The 22,054-nt window shown below is 42.2% G+C and overlaps 1 protein-coding gene across 1 annotated transcript; it reads left to right on the top strand.

The window, feature by feature from the left end:
* The first annotated feature begins 11,287 nt into the window (after positions 1-11,287).
* Positions 11,288-21,784, top strand: LOC147337588 (uncharacterized). The gene is made up of 6 exons (XM_086306670.1): positions 11,288-11,423; positions 13,370-13,849; positions 16,818-16,935; positions 17,278-17,383; positions 17,477-17,705; positions 20,341-21,784. The coding sequence occupies exons 2-6, from the start codon at positions 13,669-13,671 to the stop codon at positions 20,481-20,483; spliced, it is 777 nt and encodes a 258-aa protein (XP_086162796.1). The 5' UTR covers positions 11,288-11,423; positions 13,370-13,668; the 3' UTR covers positions 20,484-21,784.
* The last annotated feature ends 270 nt before the right edge of the window (positions 21,785-22,054 follow it).

The following is a 22,054-nucleotide window of genomic DNA, read 5'->3' on the forward strand; positions in this document are numbered from 1 at the left end:
GCTTAGTTGTAGCTGGACCGGTGGTATTAGAGCTATAGAGTGCTCAAAGGTGGTGAAACCTTTCCCACACTAAGGTCCTGGGATCTTGGATGGCGTTACTTCCCCCCCCTCCACCAGATATTAGAATTAAGAATTAATGGTGTGAATACAAAAGTTTGGGAACTGACCAGAAAAAGAGAGCATGTAGATGATTTACAGACATTCAGATGGTGTTGTCCAAGGTCTAAAGTCCTGCAGCTGTCATATCTGGGATGCTGCATTGGTCATGCTGAAGTTTGGTTTCAACAGGAATTCAGCAGGATGCCTGAAAAGGGAAAACATGACCTATGAAACAGTCAATAGCCCGCTTGACCCACAGTGAACCATGTTACATGAAACAGCTCAGTGTAATCATGCCAGAACATACTGTAACCTACCACACATAAATGAAAGTGAACATCCTAATGTTCTTGTATTGTGCAACTGATCATGGAAAAATCTACTTGCATTTTTTAAATTCTATCGCAACGGACCACTGTCTTGACCTTTGACCTGTGGTTAGCCTTGAGTTCTGTCAGAAGTTGTTTTCAGGGTACTGTTAATCATCAGTAACAGCAGGTCGAGCGCTTTCTGTTGATCTTTGTCAGTCCCCCTTTTTTTCTAATGCTGTTTGTGCTACCTCCTCTGTCAAAACTATGATTAAAGCCCACTGAGAAAAGCAATAATCCCAATTGAACCGCTAAACACGACCACTGGTTTTAAGGAATGAGCACACAGTGTCAGATAAACACTTTCTGCAACGCCTTAAATTGCCATTAATACAATGCACATGCTTTTGCCCCGCCCCATATTAATATTCATGTGTATTTGCACATTTGCATTTGTCAAAATGAGAAATTGCCAGGGAGTCTAATTTTCTTTTTCAGACTGATAGACACACCATGGTATGAAACTGTGATTGTGCTGTCAGGCTGCTGATGGTGCCTGCTCTGAGCCACATATGATCAGTTGGATTGCAGAGGATTTAACACAAAAGTGTTATCATTCTTCGTCCAACTAACAGGTAAGCATTTAATGTTATCTCTCAGCATATAGTGCAAATTAGCTTCTGTTCCCGCTCTGCCCTTGACAAAACAAAGGGGATATTTTCACCCTGTAACAGCATATGTCTGACACCATTTTTCTCTCCTTTCTCTTTCACTTCACAAGCACAGCTAAATTCAATCAGGAGGCAGTTCAGACCATCAGAACTGCCTTTGTACAGTGCTCCGCTTTGACAGTACCTTCATACTAAAGAACCTCAAGGTCATGAACAGAAGCACAGCAGTAGCATCCAATTATTCATATGGCTCTGCACTGGCTCGTGCCAAAATCTTCCAATGTTGGTACTTCAGGACTCTGAAGCACGTCCCTTTCAAATGTCCAGGAGTGCCAAGTTTTACAGTAACATCTGCACAGACTGTGGAGACCTCAGTAATATCCCAGAGATCAATAGCGCATTAGAAGGAGACTAAAGAAGGAGGAGAGCGAGTGAAAAGGGTGATGAAGCGGCACAGGGAGAATTAAGAGGAAGAAAAAGAGAGAGAGATGCATAAAGCAAAAGAGATGATGATGTGGACAGAACAAAAGAGCCTGGTGTGCATTTGAAGACAAGGGGAGGAGAAGGTTAGAGAGGAGAGGCCCATAGCCAGGCAGGTAGAGGAGGGGGTTATCCAAGGAGAAGGATGAAGAGAGGAGAAGTACAAGGGGAGGTGGGGTGTGAAGATGACAAAGAGAGTTCAGAGGATGCACAGATGACCAGAAAGAAAGAGGCACGAGAGGGAGAGAGGGGTGGAAATAGTTTGGAGGAAAACCCACTGCAGACGCAATGTCAATCCTAATTACTAATTCATTAACCTGCCCAGATCCTTTCCCCTCCCCCTCTGTAGCCACACAAACACACACACTTGCACACCCACACATGCACTCAGTGCTCTCCGCTCGGTCCCTCCTCTATGTCCCATGAGAGGCGGACGGCTGGCGAGATGGAGAAATGAAGAGGTGTGTCTGCAGCTAAGTGACATCTGCAGGGCCATGATGCCGGCAACGTGTTGGGAGCGCTGGAAATCCCTGATGTGACGATGGGAGGGAGGCGGGGAGGTAACTGGTGAGGGGAGGGGGGGGGGGGGGGGGGGGAGCTAACAGCTTGCATTTTAGTTTGTTGGAGCGGGTGGTCTCCTGTAATGGTGCATATGAGTGTGTTAATGTGCACGGCTGTGGTGTCAGAGTATGTTTATGCGTTTGTTCCGTCATGCATACACATGGGTGCCCAAATGTGCAATCATAAGGTGTACTGGCATGTTGAGTGTGTGTGTGTGTGAGTGTGTGCAGGTTTGGGGGAGATAAATCAATAAGCTAATGCTGGTCTGCTCAAGTAATAACATTGTGTCTTTAATCAAAGCAAGGGGGAGGTGCGAGAGAGACTGATGATGTCTGTCTGTCTGTGTCTGTCTTTAGCCCCTGCTGTATGACTCTTAGCTCTGTGTGTGTGTGTGTGTGTGTGTGTGTGTGTGTGTGTGTGTGTGTGTGTGTGTGTGTGTGTGTGTGTGTGTAAGCCACCGAGGCACACACTGATGTTCTGCATCCACACACACCAGGACCTCCTGCAGCATTCCTCCGCACATGCTCACATATACAACTCATTAGGAAGATGGAGATGCAAGCATGCACGCACATGGGCACAAATTCAAGCACCCTAGGGTACACAAACACACGTACACACACACACATCAGAAGATGCAGTGCTGCTGACTTTGGTGGAATTAGATACAGAAATCTTCCAAACAAGCATTGATCCAAGAGTTTACAGCGCCGGCCCCGTCTGCCATGTCAGGCCAAACAACAGGGAGCTCTGCGAGACAGCTGGGGAGCACTCACACACACCACACACAAGCAGGAACCACTGTGGGCACATATATGTAGCACACACATCACAGTATGTGTGTGCACATGGTGTGGCTCTTTGATCTCAGGACTTCATAGCACAGTGTGCTGGAGTGTAAACACGTGTGCATCTGTGATATCTGATATTAAATTAATACGAGTGTACACACAGATTCATTTGTGCGGATAAATAGGAAGAGTTATTTAAAAAATATATATAATATATATGTTATAGATAGATAGATATATAGACAGTGTGCAGTCTTTATCCTCCAAGCTCGGGTCCTCTATCAGAGGCCTGGGAACTTAAGGTTATGACACTCACTAGTCCTCGGCCCCCTTCCTTACGTTTAGCGCACAGTCTCAGGGTGCTGGGTTTGTGGTGAAACCCTCCATGCATGCTCAGAAGCTTCCTTGTCTTGAAGTCCTCCTTTGACCAGCAGGGCATGTGATCACCGGTAGGGCGAAGGTGTTGATAGCCTTGTTCTTACCATTCAGCTGATTCCTCAGGACTTGCCTTACTCTTTGCGGGTATTTGGTGATTGCAGCTTTCCAGCGGCCTCTTTGTGGCTCCCACTGGCCTGTGGGATTCCCAGTTATAATTTTTTAAAATAAAGTTCCTGGGTTTTACTTATGCTATGCTTAGTAAATCTCTGATAATGTTTCAGTTTAATTCTATATATTCTATATATTTACACTTATCTAGCTGATTTCAATTAATTGAATTCAGTTAAATCCACTATACTCTACCCTTGTAGCAGTAAATCACAATGAATCACAAAGCATTAAATGTGTGAAAGTGACCATTTAATGTGTATTTCTGTGTGAATACGTATTTATGAGCATCACATGCTTTAGCAGCGGGGAGAGGGGGCTCTTTGGCTTCAGTTTGCTGTTTTGTTTCAGTTTTCCTGATACACTGCACCAAAAGGAAGAATGCCAACATTTAGCAAAGCTAGGACAGAAATACTGCTGCTCCAAGAGAATGTAAAAAAAGCAGAATATAAATGGGGGGGAAAGGCAAGCTACAAGTGTCTTATGATAATAAGACACTTATCTAAAAAGATGGTTGGAGTAAATATCATAAAGAACCAGAAATCTGTATATTTTTCAAGCGTTATCAACAGCCACTGCCACAAGTCCTGTCTATTATTTAGCATTGAAAATTCTGATCTTAACCCTCCTCAGTCCAAATGCACAGAAGCTATTTTTACATTTCTTTGTTGACGAGATTTTAACTGGTAGAGCACATATCTTACATCCTTCTTATTACCCTTTCTTTATTATCACTCCTGCAGTTTTTAGCCATTTTGTTCCAGTGTCTGTCATAACTGAGGAAACTTGTTACTCAGATCGGGCTCTCCCAATGATATCCTCCCACTTGTTTGTGTTTTTTAAAGACATTTGGGGCACTATTGGACCATATATTCAACAATATTGGAACTTACATTCAAAGGCTTATAAGCAGCAGCCTGACTTAAGATGATGTACAATGTCTGATTGTTGTCCAGTTTCAGACCTATTTCAAGCTTCCTTTTCATTTCTAAAATTTTGGAAAAAGTAGAGATCTTACAGCTGCAGCCTTTTTTAAACACTCCCAATATTTCTGAGGTATTTCAGTCAGGTTTTAAAGCAAATCACAGCACAGAGTCTGCACTTTTGAACGTTTTTATTGGTATTTTTTTAACCATTGGCTTTGGGGACTGTCATACTTATGCTTTTGCATTTCACAGCAGCTTGTGACGCATTAGATCACAATGTTTTAATTTCCCACCTAGAGCAGCATGTTAGAGCCACTGCCTTGGAGTGGCTCAAGTCGAAACTGTCTGACAGAAGTCTTTCCATTTCTCATGGTAAATGTCATTCATCATGGTAAATGGCCTGCATTTGTATAGTGCTTTTCTAGTCCATAGGACCCCAAAGCGCTTTACACTACATTCAGTCATTCACCCATTCACACACACATTGGCGATGGCAAGCTACATTGTAGCCACAGCTGCCCTGGGGCGCACTGACAGAGGCGAGGCTGCCGGACACAGGCGCCACCGGGCCCTCTGACCACCACCAGTAGGCAAACATGGGGTTAGTATCTTGCCCAAGGATATTTGGCATGCAGCCAGGATGCAGCCTGGGATCGAACCACCGACCTTCTGATTAGTGGCTGACCTGCTCTGCCACCTGAGCTACAGCCACCCCATCATTGGCCACCCTCTGTGGTATAGCTCAAGGATTCATCCTCGGGCCTCTTCTTTTTAGTATTAACTGAGCTCTCTTATTAATAAAACACACTGCAGTCAGCTGACTTTCCACTGAATCGTATTGAACCCAGCCCCACAGTGCTGATGTTAGGATACCTCAGGGCATCAGAGCATGGCTGGTTCTCACTCTTTTAAATTTTCATGAGGTCATTATTTTTGGGCCGAGTGGCCCAAGCTGTCCACCGTTCTGACTTGAGTCCTCTTGCAACATTTGTCAAACAAGTTGTTACCAACCTTGAGGTAAAAATGGATTCTCTAGAGTTGATCCTTTTTATCTTTGTTGTGACTTAAAGAGATTTTTACAAGCATTTGTTATTGTAGTGCACTTTAGGTCGATATTGATCAGGCCTCACTATCACATTTACAAATGGATGCTGCTGCACAGAGACATACACGTGTGAGCACATTATTCCTGGTTTTGCATGTTTATACTCGTTGCATGTCCATTTTGGAATTCATTTTAAAATAGTATTAATTGTAAATAGTCAGTGGAGCCCAAAACAGAGGTAAAAGGAAGTAGTGTTGTGGCCTTTATTTGCCCTTTGGATACACATATATTACTTGCTATTACTATGCTGTCGTGCAAAATAGGGTTTTTAAATTTAAAAATGAATTTCAAACCCATTCTTCAATGCCTTACAAGACAATTCATGTTGTACTGGTTGCCATTTACAAAAAAGAAAAAAACACAAGGAGCGAGTGTTTTGCGTGAATTTATTGCACTTGGGAAAAGAACTCTAGCAACGGGAACACATCAGTAACACAAAGGCCTTGCACTGTGCATTTATCTTTGTAACAGATTCAGCAGAAGAAGAAAAAACAAACAAGCCGCACACTTACCTCCTCATTGGACATCATTATTAAACCCCACGCCTTTGTGTCGGACTCCAGTGATTCCCTTGACTACCTCATCAGCATTCATTACCTCTGAAAAGGAGGGGGACACCGCATGTCAGCACTTGTGGTGTGTATCTGTGTAAATGTCATTGTGTGTGTGTGTGTGTGTGTGTGTGTGTGTGCGTGTCTGTGTCTCTCATCTGGGTCATTATATCCACAGGCATGAAAAAGCAGGTTACATAGACACACTTTCCTCCGAGAGACAGGAGTGCAAATGGAGCTGGGAAGGGTCCTCATTTTTCAGCGTCAGTCACTTCCACCTGTGACCACTTGTCCTCGTGAGCTGAAGGATGAAAGTAAAGAAAATGATACTGTGTGTGTGTGTGTGTGTGTGTGTGTGTGTGTGTGTGTGTGTGTGTGTGTGTGTGTGTGTCAGAGAGAGCGAGATGATGTATAAATCTATGATTCTCAATGAGCATTCCCAGGAGAAATGAACAAAAAAAGTAAACTTCCATGTTTATTTATGGACAAAGCCGATCTGTATTTACTTGGGTTTGTGTGTGTCTGTGTGAGAAAGAGAGTGTGAGAGAAAGACGGCCAGCCAGACGAACAAGGGAAACACTGGCGGCCCTGCCAACATGATGACAGAATGTGCCATGTGTAGTAGCGACACTTAGTGTGTGTCTGTGTGCGTGCGCGCGCGTGTGTATGAGCTACGAGTCTGCTGGGCAGCCAGGTCAACCGACAGACCGATCACCATGGCAACAGTGCCACACTCTGCCCCTATGTGTCAAGCTGTAAATATGGATGTCTTTGGAACCAGAGAACAACTGGACAGTGTCAGGCCCAGGTGTCGTCCTGTCGTCCAAATGCTAACCGCCTTGCTAACTCGTATGCAAGAGAATTAAAACCTTAGGAGTTTAGATACCCAACCATCCAAAACAATGGATAGTGCACAAGAGCAGTGAAGAAGAGCGCACAGGCTGGAGTCAGGGGATTCCGGACAGAAGGACAAGAGCAAGAGTGAAAGGGAAGGTTTGAAGAAGGTAGTGAGACTCGCTATGATGGATGGTTTGAGATGGTGGCAATGACAAAAAGACATGAGGCCGAGCTGGAGGTGACACAGCTGAAGATGCTACGTTTTTGGAGACAAAGACAAGGTTGAGATGGTTTGTATTTTAAACTTTATTTATACAGATAGCCCCATTGACACCCAATGTCTCATTTACAGGAGAGACCTGTTCCTCTTAAAGATGCAATATTACCTTATCTGGTCTGCAACTATGTTCTATTCATCACGAGTATGTGTCATAGGAAAGGCGTCAAGATCGTTTTAGTGTCATTCAGCTGTTTTGTTTCCTCTCACGGGTCCCGTCAGCAGTGACAAATAGATTTAGATGAATATTATTATTGCACACCAGCCTACCTCCCCAGCACCAAACAGCACACACACAGACTTAGTTTATAGTTATTATAAATCATTGTAAACAGCTGAAGAGGACATTTCTTTACCCAAACAAGAAGTGGTGGAGACCAAAAAGTAAAAAATAGAGGGATTTACATTGGTGGATGTGAGGATCAGTAGCTGTTCGCTAGCAGCACTAATAAGGTAATGATGACATATTTGCGTTTACAGTTTTCCCCTCCAAGGTAATTAATGCTGTTTTAACTGTTTAAGCTGCTTCTTCGTGTTGATTCAGCCACACCATGTAATCAGCAAAGCAGCTCTGCCTGTAATACTTGCGATTAAAATGGGGTTTCATTTTAATCCATGTAAAGCCTGGTATTTTTTTTTTGTATTAAAATGTGGAACGTAAACCAGTATCCACAGCGTAAGCTTGCATTGCTGCATGTACATGAAAAATGCAGCCTGTGTATGTAATGATGTTACGTTTTTCAAATGAAGCATTAAAAAAGTCAACATACAGCGCTGGTGGCACGTTGTGGCAAACACTCAGCACCGAGAGCTTCATCACAGTCGCTTCTGCCAGTTAAAAGACGCTGGGGACTAAAACAATATTTCTTTGCGGTCGTTTTAGCCGCACGCCTATGTGAATCCATGCTAATGCACAACCTCTGCGTCAGCCCATGCATTAAACATGGAGCAGCTGAGGGGGGATATGTTGCAGTACCAAATGTTTTACTATTAAAAATCACCCTGATAAAAAAAAAAAAACATGATGGGAAATGCAAACTGCTGGTATCACATGAGATCCCAGTTCTTGAGAGAAAAATTACATAGGAAAAGCAGAACAAGACAGATTATGCAGATGTGGTCTCAGCAGACTTGTTGGGGTTAAAGGTCAAGGAAATGCTGTTAACCGCCTAACAGGGCCAGAAAAACCTGCGAAGGATACAACCCAGTGTTAAAAAAAGCTCCTTTATCATACATTGATCTTCATGTTCCTCTTTTATAGTTCAGTAAATGTATTTTGTAATTTACACCAAGTTCAACATGAGCAATTATTAACCTAGAGACAGAAGCTCTGAACAGCATGTACAACCAACAAAAAAGAGGCGCCAGCTGCAGGATGGTGAGGTCTGGTGACAGCATACACTCTAAATCAATGGGATTTATATATATGAAAGTACATTTGGGCACAAACCCACACAGACTACTTCAGCGTATATCATGCTAATGATTGCTGATCCAGTGCCCTGGTTGGTAATACAAACAGCCCCAACTCAACTGAGACTCCACTAATGTTCATCCTAAAGTCTCTTTATTATCCATCAAAAAATTTGAAATGTCATGATCCAGTTAAATTTTAGAATTGTCTTCTTCTTTCCATTGTTCTCTTTAGGGGTCACACCAGCACCTCACCCTGTCTGCAGCATCCTCCTCTGTCACACCAGCCCTCTGCAGGTCGTCTTTCACTACATCCACGAATCTTCTCTGTGGTCTTTCCTGCCTGGCAGCTTCAACATCCTTTGTCCAGTATGTCCGCCATCCCTTCTCTGCATGTGTCAAAACCATTTCATCCTTGTGTTTCTAACTTTGATTTTTATATAATTTAAATGGACACAAAGATTTATATTAAAATATCCTTTTAATTACAAAGTGCTTTTATTGTTCCTTTGTTTTTTGTTTTTGCATTATTTCAATACAGTGAGGTAATGCATCTTCCACATACTATATTTATGTTGCTCAAAACAGATCTATATACCTAATAAGGATAAACACACACTAAACATATATTTTGTAGTATGACTAAAAGCACACTCTCATTTATCCCCCCCCCTTCCCCTGCAGTCACATGATCCTTTCATTGACTTGACTTGTTATTTTGCATTGCTCCAGCAGAGGGAGCTGCTCATGCATTAACACCACTCAGTGTGGGCGCACGTGTATTACCCTCAGAGTGAATTCAAACCAATGACTCCATTCATTCATTCACTTATTGTAAATAACTGCGGGGCCTTCAGCCGCTGCCATTTGTGGCTAAAGTCATTTCCAAGAGAGACCTGGCAGCAAAAGTCAAGTGTTATTTGCCTAGAAAATGTAAAAGGTAAGAAGGTGACAGATAAAGGAAGGAGTCTAAGTTTTCCTTATTGGAAATCAGCTCCTACTACAAAATAATTCCTGTTAATCTGACTGAGAGGTGTGGTCACTGATTAGAAGAAATGGCGTGAGCAAGATTTCAAGGAAAGGGAAAAAACACGAGAGAGAGGGAGAGCGAGAAACACACCGAGAGGTAGACAAACAGGTGTCTGGTATCACTTTTGGTGGAGACTCAGCAGTATTGACTGATGGTAGTTGCAGTTTCACTTTGCGCAATGGTAGCTGTTGTGGGGGTTTGGGGTCCCATCCACTGAGCTAAAGAAAGCAAACCATTTCCTGCCTTATTCGTAAATAACAATATTGCGATTTTAGTGCAGATTTTTTTAATCCATTTTTCACAGTAACATGTCAGTTTTATTAAAGACATTTTGTAACAGATGTGTTATAACAAATTTCAGCTGTTGTTCACACCAGGATTAAAACTGCAGGTGTGTTGTGCCATCTCATATACACACTCGGCCTGTTTTCCACTCTGCTCCTACCACTCCCGTCATCCTTGCTGAACAGATATTGCTGATTAGCCGACTTTACAACTTGATAACTCAGTTTGAATGAGTCAGACCTTCCAAATAAGTGGCTTTGCAAGTTTCGTTTAAATAAACCTTAACGTGGCAGTAACTGTGGTGAAACTAATGTAAAATACACCAAACAAGCATTTAAGTGGTTGTGCAGAAACTTGGGTAAAATTTGTATTAAAGGTTCAACAAATAAATGATAAACCATGTTAAATAAGTTGTGTTAAATAAACAATAAAGAAATAAACATTGATTTTGGAATAAATCTATGACAATATTATAACATTTTACGTAAAAAAAAACTGTCATAAAAATGTAAATGTATTACTGACCCATTTAATAAAGGCCTGTTCTTAACGTACTTTACAGCAGTGTACGTAATCATCTCTCAAATCAAGGACCTTGTAAACAAAATCACAGGAGCAGCAATTCCCCCTCTTTTTTTTAATCTCAGAAGCCTCATTGTGAGTCACATAACCCTGAAAATCACGCAACAGCCTCATCATTGATGCATCACTTATACACTGGAAGTTGTAAATAGCTTTGTTTGCTAATAGGAATGTGAATGACATTTGTGCTATCAAGCTGATCTTATGCCTCTGGGCAGAGTAAGAGCAAACACAATGACTACCTGTATAATAATGGTGTCAACAACCTGTTGACGGAAAACCCCTGTGGAAAAAAAACCCCAGTTTCCTTTCTGTGCATGCGGTGTTGTGATTAATTGTTTCGTACAAAGCCAGCAGGACTTCCTTAAGGAAGAAGAGGGAGGAAAGTGGGGAGGTAAATGCAGCTATGCAGGCACTCTCAGCCAGATGAGATTTAAACAGTACATGTAGGAAAGACAAAAAAAAAGAAAAGAATCAGAGAGAATTGCCCTCTTTTCCCTTGATGGGTAAAATTCAGAGCCTGTCAGGGGAAATTAAACTCCTCATGTCCTTGAACACAACTAAATCTCATCAGCGGAGCAGATTAGAAATTTCAGGCTATGAAGTCATTAACGGCAGCAGGTACACTGCATGTGTAAATCTGCTTACTTTAATACTGTGACCCAGCTGCTGTTAGTTTACCTTTTTGTGTTATTGTAGTAATCTAAACAGGAGATAAGAGGTAGTGGAAAGAGGAGGAGGGGAGAAGAAAAGACGAATGCACTTATGTCAGTCCGTCCCACTTCTATTCAAGTACAAATGCCTGCATACCAGCACTGCTGACGACTGATCTGATCCCACACACACACACAAAGGCGCTCTGTGACGGCCTGTCGCGTCACACGCTCATCATAGCGCTCACTCACACAGGCACTGAAAGTCAGACCGGAGCTGGGAGATGCTACGAGCTGGCAGCTGCTGAGTAAGTCCACTTTCCCTCCTCTGCACTCCTCTTTCATTCTCTGCCTGCTTTTCTTGCTTGATTGCTATTCTCCGGCCCGTCTAAGTTCATTTATCTCTCACACTCTGCCCCGCCGCTGTGAAATGGCCAGTGTTTTCTCACACTGAGAGACCTTTCAAACTTTTCTCTCAGTATGCCGTGCACATGCCTTTCTGCTTTTCTTTCTTTCTTCTCGGTGTATGTGTAGCGGCAGAGAGGCTTATTTGCATGCTGGCGCAGAGCCAGAGCCCAATGCTTTACCTTTACAGAAGAATAACAGAGCCGCGAGTTTGCTAATTTTGTCCCTTTCTGTGATATTATTTCTCTAAAGAGTCTGCAAGGGCTGTTATTGTCTTTGAGAAATCTGGACGCACTCACGTCTCAGTCTGAATGCTTCTCTTTTCCCAAATTCACACAGTTGATTGTGGGAGCTGTGGTGCAGGTGTAACGCTGTTCATGAATAGAGAGCTGAAGCAATTTGCCACAGAGCTGAATGTTTGCTATGAAGTCTTCGAGTCAGGTTGGGTTTATTTGCATTGCTCCCAATCACAATCTGAAAGGGCTTTAGCAGCCCCCATTCAATGTACAGAGTGTAGGCGTTCACATAGGAAAGAACATGGATCACAAAGACATCACAGCAAGGGAAAAAAACTACTGACAGATATTGAACGAAGGGACACTAGTTCTACAACTGACACCAAAACTAAGCTGCTCGGTTTAGTGCGATTTGGTGACCTGTTGGTAGCACGGCCAGACCAAATTGACTGTTTTCTACTGTTTTGAGTTCCCAGGCTAACAAAAATGTACAGGTGCAGAATATCCTGGTTTCACTGCTTCATTTAAGCTGAATTATTCCGCTCTTGTTCAGGATTTAGCAGAAGTGGGCAGATCAATCCAAATATCGATAGTAATGATGCTAACTCTGGTATTGGAAATGAATCAATACTTGGCTGATAGGATCGATACTTTGTTTCTGTCCTCTAAGTACAGTATGAAGCTCACTGAACTAATTATTGTGGACGGTATAAATCACAGTGATTTAGGGTCATTAAAATGTGTTCAGAATTTGCAAACCGCCCATGATTCATCTCATAAATCATGACACACTGGACACACTGCTCTAGCCTACATGAGCTGCTTTTGCAGGTTTTTTAGTATCAGTATGCGTGCTGATATCTGCACCTCTTGCCCTGTATCGGATCAGTACTAAAATTTGCACTACTGAGCACCACTAGGATTTAGAATCACTAAATGGGCCCCCCTGTGAAGCACATGTGGCCACACCTAACCTCAAAGGAAACTTTTATCAGTGACCATAACACTGGATCGCTCTCAAGCGCTCATTGGTCAGCTGTTATCAGCCACACAAATCCTATTGGCTCTCACTCAGCAAAACATTAGCCCACATATTTTAAAAACTGCACAAGGTTGTTTTCTGGGATTTAGACTCTCAGGGCTTCCTGATTAATTTATAACTAACTGTGTTGACATGCATGTTGATAAGGTTCTGAAAAAACGAGACTGTGTGTGTGTGTGCGTGTGTGTGTGTGTGTGTGTGTGTGTGTGCGTGTGTGTGTGTGTGTGTGTGTGTGTGTGTGTGTGTGTGTGTGTGTGTGTGTGTGATATTCAACTCTTTATCCCTGGGTCTGTTACTCACAGATAGCATAGAGTCATTAGCACCCCACCCTGTCTATGTCTGTGTGTGTGAGTGTGTTGACATACTGAACCTGCCCCTATTTGCCCATCAGTGTTTGGAAGCACAGCAGCATTCTCACTGCAACACTCACACACACACACACACATTACACTTGGCATTGTTACTTATTTGCTTAGGGCCTATTGTGTTCTGCCAGCCAGAGCTGCATTGAGTGAAAGGGAACAAAACAATAAAGTAGGTTTAATCTCTCTCTCTCACTCTCTCTTTAAAGCCCACAACAGAAGCATTTACTGCCCAGTTGATCCGGACACTCTACCCTGCACCTCCGCCTCCAGAAAGAGCCTGCACACTCCTGCTGCAGTCCAGAGAAACAGCACTTGACAAACAACACCGAACTGACCTCCAACTGCCAGGACTGTACCTGATCCCATATCCTTCAAAGAAAAGGGCAACCTGACTCTGAGCACAGCGGGAAAAGAAGCAATCACACCCCACTGCTGAAACACGACCCAGTGGACCGAGAGACAGAGGGGCTGACAGTCGTGTGTGGTGCCCGGGAAAAGAGGCAGGATGCTGGCTCAAATCCTTCAAGATATGTGGGTGGAACCTGAGGTTCTAGAGGCCCTCAGTGAGGAGCAGAAGAGGATCCTCTTCCTCAAGATGAGAGAGGAGCAGGTACGCCGCTGGAAAGAGCGCGAGGAGAAGGAGGAGAGGGAAAGAGGACACAACAGGAACACCAAGTCAAAGAAAGGTACAGCACTGGTTATTCTGTAGTGGGTAAACTTGTTCAGCTTACCATACAGGTCACACTTGTATAAATTCCAGTAAGGGAACAGCCTTAAACACTCATGAAACAACATTGTTTGGAAGAGGAAGGACCGAGGTTTCTGGTAAACCTGGCTCCCATTTTTACATAACATCATTAGACATGAGGTTAATACCGTCCGGTCTGATATCACCAGATTTCTTTACAGGAACAGCAGGTGTCACAACTCTTTCGACAGGTTAAGTAGGCGGAAATCATTTAGGTAAATGAGAGAGAAAAGCTGCTGGTTCACTAAAGACTAAAGCTACCTGTAAAAAGGTGTAATTGATTGAAAAATAAAAACCCAGAAAATGAAACGTTGTGGAAACATTATGGTTTATTTATCAGGCTAACTGAAATATGTTACGATACAGGACCTGTATTATTTCTAGTCTTGTTTACATTTGTCAGTACAGCGAGCATTCAAGGCTTTGTTTGCTATTTAAGTCAACTATTTTCTTAAAGTAAAGGTTGTAATCTGTGTTTTGGTTAGCCTATTTATTATACACTTGTATAACTTCTTGCTAATATAACTTCTTTTGTATGCCACAGAATACAAAAGCAAAAATTAAAATTAATAAAACAAAACTAAAATGAAACATGTTTAACAAATAAAAGCTAAGCTCAAAGCTAGCTTAAAGCAAAAACTGAATTGAAAACAAAATAAAAACTAGCTAGCTCTCAGCTAGCTGACAGGCCTGAATCTTGAAATTTATTTTACAATAAATTTATATGGATACATTTATTGTAAATGTGAATATTATATAGATAGTAATAGTAAGACTAGAAATAGGTGAAAGAGCTAGCTTAGCTTTTCCTCTCTTTTTTTGTAACTGTCCTTAACAATGTTTATCTTGCTAATTTAAGATGCACAAATATAAAGTGCAAATAAAGAAATACAATGAAAAAAATACATAAGTTGCAGCTTCACAAAGTTTCTGTCCCAGCTTTATCATGGTTGGCTAACAACAGCAGCAACAGTTAGCGTTTCTCACATTTTCTTGTCTGTATACTAAGCTAACCTAGCAAGCTGCTGGCACTAGCTTCATTTAGCTGTTTATTGTTATTTTTCTTATAATAGTGCTGTAACTCATTACTTTGTCTTATACAATGAATATGTAGCTTGCAAAGAAGAAGAACTTTGACAACCCGCTCATCCCAAATTGAAAATTATTTTTTATTAAGTTTTCATTTTAGATTGCTTTAAATATTTAATAAAGCCCTGGGCAGTATAACCATAACACATTAAGAGAAAACACCATGTTTTTCCTGTAAATATCGTTCACTGCAAATCACTTCATGCTCATCATGTTTAATTTAGTTTGTTGCTTGCTGCCAACTCCTTTGGGGGGCTCCGAAAATACAGATTTTAGAAAATGGGGCACCAGAGTTCATTTACACCTACTTGAAAACTTCTAAATTCTCAGTACACGTGAGCAGTGAAGCACGAGTTTTGTACAAAACCTTCTCTGGTTACCAATCTGACTAATGTGTTCAGATTACGCCCAAAGAAATCCAGTTTGACCATCCCTGTTGTTCTCTCTTACTCATTTCATCCAGCCTTCCTCTAATTAAGGTGTTATTCTAACTCACTGAGACCCTGCCGCCTCAGCCGGTTCACCTGGACAATGGATGTGTGTGTGTGAGCATGTGTGGGTTTGATGGACAGATCTCTCACAGCCAGCTGAATCATTCTGTTGGCTGAAAGCTGAATAAGATCGAGGAGGTCCTGTGGTTCTGGGGCGTCACCATGCTTTAAAGCACATATTAAGTTCCCATCTTTGTCCACCCAATCTCTGCCATGTCACCTGAGAGGTGACGGAGTGTGTGCCGTTTGCACATTGCACTCCATACAATCCTTCTGCCATCTTTCTGTCTTTGTTCACTGTTCTGTGGATGGGAAAAAACAAGCCTTTACATGTGGTGTGCAAACAGGTCTTTAAATACAAATGCATGATTAAACCTGCACCTATGTGTGAAGATTTCTATTATGTGCTGCATTTCTGGTTAATTTGCGGGTGTGGTGGTAATAAAGACAGGCACCGCAGGTCTGTAAAGTCATGGCAGGTGATCGACACTCAGCGAGGTGGCTATAAATGTGAATACTGAAGGTGTGTTTTTGTTTTTTTTCTGACATCACAGGTACCATTATGTGCTATGTCACTGCATGCGTAGCACACAAGCCAATTGTCTAAAAATAAGTAGCTGCCATTATTAGCTGGAAACCTGTAAATGTTCACTGGTCCCGCTGGGGGAATTTCAACACTGACAATTTGAATTTTAAAGCCACGCCCCAATCTGTGACATCACGGCAGGTGTTTGGTCTTTATCAGGTACTCTACTGTCATGGAAAAACAATCAGCAGCCGTCAGGATGGGGGTTTATTTTTGAATATAACGTCATAATGAGGCAATGGCTGAAAACACCCAGTTTCCAGGATGTGAACGCAACATTATAAAATTTATTGATTCATAACTGTGAGTGAATTCATGATTATTGTAACATTAGACACTTAAATAAAGGTTTTAGCATTACAACATGGTCTTAAAGTGAAACTTAAAGGGGACATTTAAGTAAACTCTTACTGAAGGTGAGAAGGTAGTTTTGCTGTAGGAGACAATTAAATAATTCCAGGGGGAAAACGGACACAGAAAACACAAACTGGGTTAAAAATGTACTAAGGACAAATCAGCAACAAGCAAAGTGTTAGAGGGTAAGTCTGTTCCGGGAGTGAGGCTTCCCAACACCAACACTTATAGGACAGCACCACCTTCTGGCTGATAGCCACAATAACAGTTTGTTAGACGACTTCATTCTAAATGCTGCTGAGCATTTCTCTCCGAGTGTAATAAGGATATATTTTATGTTGTATGCTTCATATACATTTTGTTTTCCTCTTTTATTTTCTCTCCAGCTTCCAGTAAACACGTGAGGTGGCTCCTTGGGCGGGATGGTGACGTGAGCGTCAGTATAATCGGTGAGGTGGACGAACTGAGATCCTCCAGACTCCTCCAGAACCTCATGAACAACAGGTAGAAACACATAGTGTGTTTTTCCCCAAAAAAATATCTTTGACAAGTCGACTCAAAGAAATCCAAAGGATGATAAGCTCTTATCTTATCACAGTAAAGAACAATAACCTATTTTCAATAGATCTGAATTAATGTTGCTCTGCATCGTGTTTTTAACGTAGCACATAACATATAGATTCTCAATTATGTTTGCGTAGATCAACAGTGAACTAAATACTTTCAGTCAGCCGGACAGTTCCTTGCACCAACATGATTATAGAAGTTACTAGTGACATGGCTGACTGGTGGATTCATTTAAAGGCTGTTATCGGAGGGACTAAAACGGATGTCTTTGTCTTTCAGATTTCAGTCTGATAACATGAATGCCATCCAGAGAGTGGACTTGCTTCCAGGGAGTGAGGACCAGCAGCTTAACCTTAAAGAAGACATCCAGCTACCCATCACACATGTAAGTTCCCATGTTTGAAATGTGTTTGAAAGTGCGACGACCTGCGTGTGTGTTAGAGTTTATAACATCGAGTCGTTTCGGTCTTACGCGCAGGATGACACGGCTTCACCGAATGACCAGTCATCCGAGGAAGACATGGACTCGTGCAGCGCTGATGACGACCCGAAGGACACGGCCGAGGACAGCGACAGCGAATCAGGCAGCGGCTCTGACAACCTCAGCGACTGGACTCCGCTCTACAAGCCCCATTTTAGTAGTCATGGCAACCAGCCGCTCAGAGCCCTGCTGGCGGACACAGAGAAGACTGGCCCCCAGGACAGAGGTGAGAAGGGAGGAGAGGATAGAGGAGGGATCTATGTATGCTAGTGTTAAAAGTGTACGATAATCACCAACTCTAACTGCTTATAAGTTCAGGTTAATCGATATAAAGTGGGTCTGAATACAAAATTGTAGCTATTTATTAGAACAGCTCATAGAAACAATAAACTCAAAGAATCAATCGGCACAGATGGCTCATGGTCAAAAGTGTACAAAAGTACAGGAGCAGTACAGACGCGCACTATTTTACTGTGAGCTATGAAAAACTGAACTATCAGGGATCATTATGCAGGCCTGTTCAGTGTTACAGTACATATTGATTACTGCATGACTCACAATTATTAAGCTGATTATTGTTTTAATGGAACAGTTCATGTGAACATAACACAACTGTGCTGGATAGCTTGTGTGTGGGTTGCCAGGTTTTGTTGATGTGTAGTAATCACATGTCCAAAACCTTTTTATTATCATACATCGTCACGACCATCAGGCCCAGACAGTGCTTGCCTGTGAGCAGCTTCATGTAGGAACTATTTTCTTTCAACTGTCTACATCCACCATCAGCTAGCAACATTATGGGCACCATTAATATTTTCAACCTGTGATGCTGCGTGAACCTCTCCTCACGGCGGGGTGTAGTTCAGTGGAAAGGAATGATATCTGTCACGATATCTGGCACGTGCCATTTTAATCTACTGTAGTTAAGAGAATGACAAACATCTCTAAAACTAGCAACTCACAGCATAACATGTCTGTTTGATATTTACGTATTAGCTTATCCTTGGGAAAGAGGTGCCACCTCAGTAGGGTTGCCAACCGTCCCTTAATATACGGAATCGTCCCGTATTTAGAAACAAAAGTACACGTCCCGTATTGAGCTAATAAGGGACGCACTTTGTCCCGTAATACAGTGAGAATCAAAAGTAGTCTATAACTTTTAATGGAATTAACGCTTTGTTTGAAAACATAATTCCCAGCCCCTCTCCTGCTTTGTGACCAATGAGCTGACAGCACACTTATGACAATTCGAGTATGACAATTCAGATTACCGCTCATCTCATTGGTCGAGGAAAGGTCGCTTACGGAGAAAATACCGGAAGACAACAGATGACCACAACAAGAAGCATGGCCAACAGGGGAACAAACGCCGACACGGCGGTGCAAGTCTCGGACGACAGTACACCTAAAGCTGGGCAGACACTGTGCGATTTTTTCAGTCACGTTATTCAGCTCCTGCTCAAACTGCACGATTGACTCGCAGGGGTTAGAAGTTGGTAGGTCACGATGCAGGGTCTCACACTATACCGCCCGATGCTCTGATGCGACCTGAGTGCTCACACTGTGCCTCCATAACATGAAGGTTATAACAGAAAATCTGTCGCGCTCTCTCTCTCTCCGTCTTACACTCACACAGACACACCACCACCATCAACTTTGCTAAATTGCTAATGAAAAACACTCATCAGGCAGCTGTGATTGAGCAGCAGAGTAAATCCAACTATTTTCACGGTTGTTGTGGTCGTGATAATTTTGTGATGCCACATCGAAAAGGCTCGGATGAGCTTTCCAAAGTTCTACAAGTTGTGCCTCCATCGCTTGTGTCCAGATCACACGCTGCACAGCCGTGCTGCTCCGTCTTTTACACCAACGTTTACGTGTTTGCGCGCGAGCAGTGTGAGCGGCTGTGGTGACACCCTCACGAGCGATTGATGATCGGGAGCTGGTCGTGAGGTGTTAATCACTTCTCGTTACCCCACGTATACTACACGACGCACGATGAAGGCCAAAATCGGTCCGATCACTCAAAAATCGGCTCAAAATGGGCCTAAAACCGCACAGTGTGAGCCCAGCGTTAGAGCAGCAATGTTTGTTCCCCTCAGAGAAAGGGAAGAATGGGAAAAGGAAAACACCTGGCTGGAAAAAGTTAATATGGGCATGTGCAGTGAATATCAGCGCTATGTGGCCAGAAGTGTGATAATATAATTTATTTTGTGTAATAAACGACTGCAAGGATAGATGATTACAACAAATAGATGACTAATACATAAAAGTAATACATAGATGAATAATGATGATGAGTTAAGATGCGTAATCATGGGAACAAGCGGGTTTACAAACAGGAGCAGCTGATTAGCATTAGAAAAGCTGAAATAATATTTCAACTGAAGCCAATTGTACTAAATGCACTAAATGTGCACTGTTACAAGAATATTTTTCTTTCTATTGTTTTCTATTATTTTAAGTTAAGCAGGACAGAGTTCTTTTAAAGAAAGATTTACTTATATTCTCAAAAGTTAAGCATGACAGGCTTCTGTTTAAGAAGGAGACCTGTTTTATGTGTTAATGTTGTCATTTTGAGCTAAAAATAAATGGCTAAATGATCATTTGTTTCACATGTGTTTATATCACAAAGAATACACATCTACTTAAATCAACTTCAAGTCAAATGGTTAAAAAAATAATTTCACACACAAAAAAAGAGCTAGAAAATTCACCACACTGGGAAGGGTGAAGACAACTGGGTCGCCCGGCCCTGGCCACGAGGTGTCCCTTATTTATTTTTCAGGGAGTTGGCAACCCTACACCTCAGCTGTATCCCAGAACATGTCATTGATTGCATCCTGTGCTTCTTTTCTTAGAAACCGCGTGCTACAAAGAGAAGCCAGAGGGCAGAGGTCGCGTGGAGCAGCTCAGGAAGAAATTCGCAGATAATCATCACAACACATCAACTGCCTCCAAGAAACCACCCATACCAGCCAAACCTGCTCATCTGCAGAAGTGAAGCGCACCACCGACCCATTAAGACTCCACGTGTATCTCTGCTACACATGACCCCGAAGAGCCTACTCTATTGAGTGTAATGAGCACTCTGTTGTACAGCAGCAGCTCAGGCTGAGGCTGCACGTACTGAAAGAAAAGGATTCTGACTTGAACCCGAGCAGTGAACAAAAGTCCACTTTATTAGACCTTATTTCAAGGTCCGAGCTACAGAAAGAGAAACATCTGGGGGTGAAGTGAGAGAAAGACTTGAAAGCTTTTGGACTGAAGTCAACCTGAATGATAAAACTAAGTAGCTTTGATGTTGAGTTGAAATTCGAGCACAGATACGCTCACACGGCGTCTGTGATTGACAGGTCGACACAGAGCGTGGTGTCCAGACACAGACTATTGACTGCAGGTGAAAAACACTGTGGTTTTATTACTGACATGTCATAAGCAGGAAAAACTGATAAATCATCCGCATTTTTTTCTTCACTGATCCAAAGGTGGGAGCTATGTTAAATGTAGTCCATGTACCGTATTACTATAATGTTTTTAACTGTGTTGATTGCTTGTTGGCAAAATTCTCCTTCAGCGTTTTAGCTGGCGTAAGAGTTTTGGGTTTAAAAGAAAACAACCAAATTCATGTAAAATTATTAACAGGGTCAGTATACTCAGTGTACTTTCTACTGTCCCTGACATTCACTGACAGACACGGACCTGCTCAGGAGGCCTTTCAGGTTTGGTGTCTTGCTCAAGAACAATTTATCCAGATGTATATGATAATATTTGGAATATGTGGCAGCCTACAGTGCCTTTTTTTCTGTCAGAGCAAATGTTACCAATGGAGTAATGGCCACTCCAGCACACTCGACTTGAAAAGAAACTGTACCTATCAGATTCAAAGGGACTAAACTGTGGCTCTTTTTGACAAAGCTGCAAGCTCTAGCATGCAGCATCAGGTCTCTGAGTTGATCTACCAATCCTGTGTCAGGAGTATAATGAAAGTGAACGATATTTGATAGAAACACTTGGCTTCATTACATGGTGAATTCTGTCTTTTCTATTTTTTTCTCTGAAGTTGACCATAAGACTTTTAGTAAACTTAGGTCCTTTAAGTCAGCGGTCCCCAACACCCAGGCCACATGGCTCCAGTCTGCGGCTCGCTTGGTTCTGGGCCGTGAGATATGAGACTTGGGTGTGAAACTCATGGTTTTCAGGCTTTCTGTCGGTTTTTATTGTTATTTTTTTATCGGTTTTATCGTTAACTCTCCTGGGTCTTTTCCCATGTGTTATGAATAAATCTTCTTTTTTTGTCCAATACTGGTTTTATGTTGTTGTATTTATCCACAACACCTTAAAGGCTGGTCCATGAAAATATTGCCGGACATAAACAAGTCCGCGGTGCAAAAAAGGTTGAGGACTGCTGCTTTAAGTATCTCTATTCCCCACAGAATGCTAACGAGTAACGTTCCTTCAACTTTTACTGTGCAATAATTTATCAGGCTGCCTCTAAAATTACACAACAATGTACAGTTTAGTAGACCAAAATAAAATAATATCTCATAATTATAATAAAATAACCCATTTATA

The sequence above is a fragment of the Aulonocara sp. 'chitande type north' Nkhata Bay genome, linkage group LG2, assembly GCF_057382095.1.
Source record: "Aulonocara sp. 'chitande type north' Nkhata Bay isolate Kocher_YH1m ecotype deep benthic linkage group LG2, A_spYH_male_GT1.1, whole genome shotgun sequence".
Taxonomy (NCBI): Eukaryota; Metazoa; Chordata; class Actinopteri; order Cichliformes; family Cichlidae; genus Aulonocara; species Aulonocara sp. 'chitande type north' Nkhata Bay.

Bases quoted from the DNA above. Each gene is read 5' to 3' on its own strand.
- LOC147337588 (XM_086306670.1), top strand. From the start codon at position 13,669: ATGCTGGCTCAAATCCTTCAAGATATGTGGGTGGAACCTGAGGTTCTA. The intron at 13,850-16,817 runs GTACAGCACTGG...TTTTCTCTCCAG, and splicing joins GAACACCAAGTCAAAGAAAG to CTTCCAGTAAACACGTGAGG. The intron at 17,384-17,476 runs GTAAGTTCCCAT...TCTTACGCGCAG, and splicing joins TCCAGCTACCCATCACACAT to GATGACACGGCTTCACCGAA.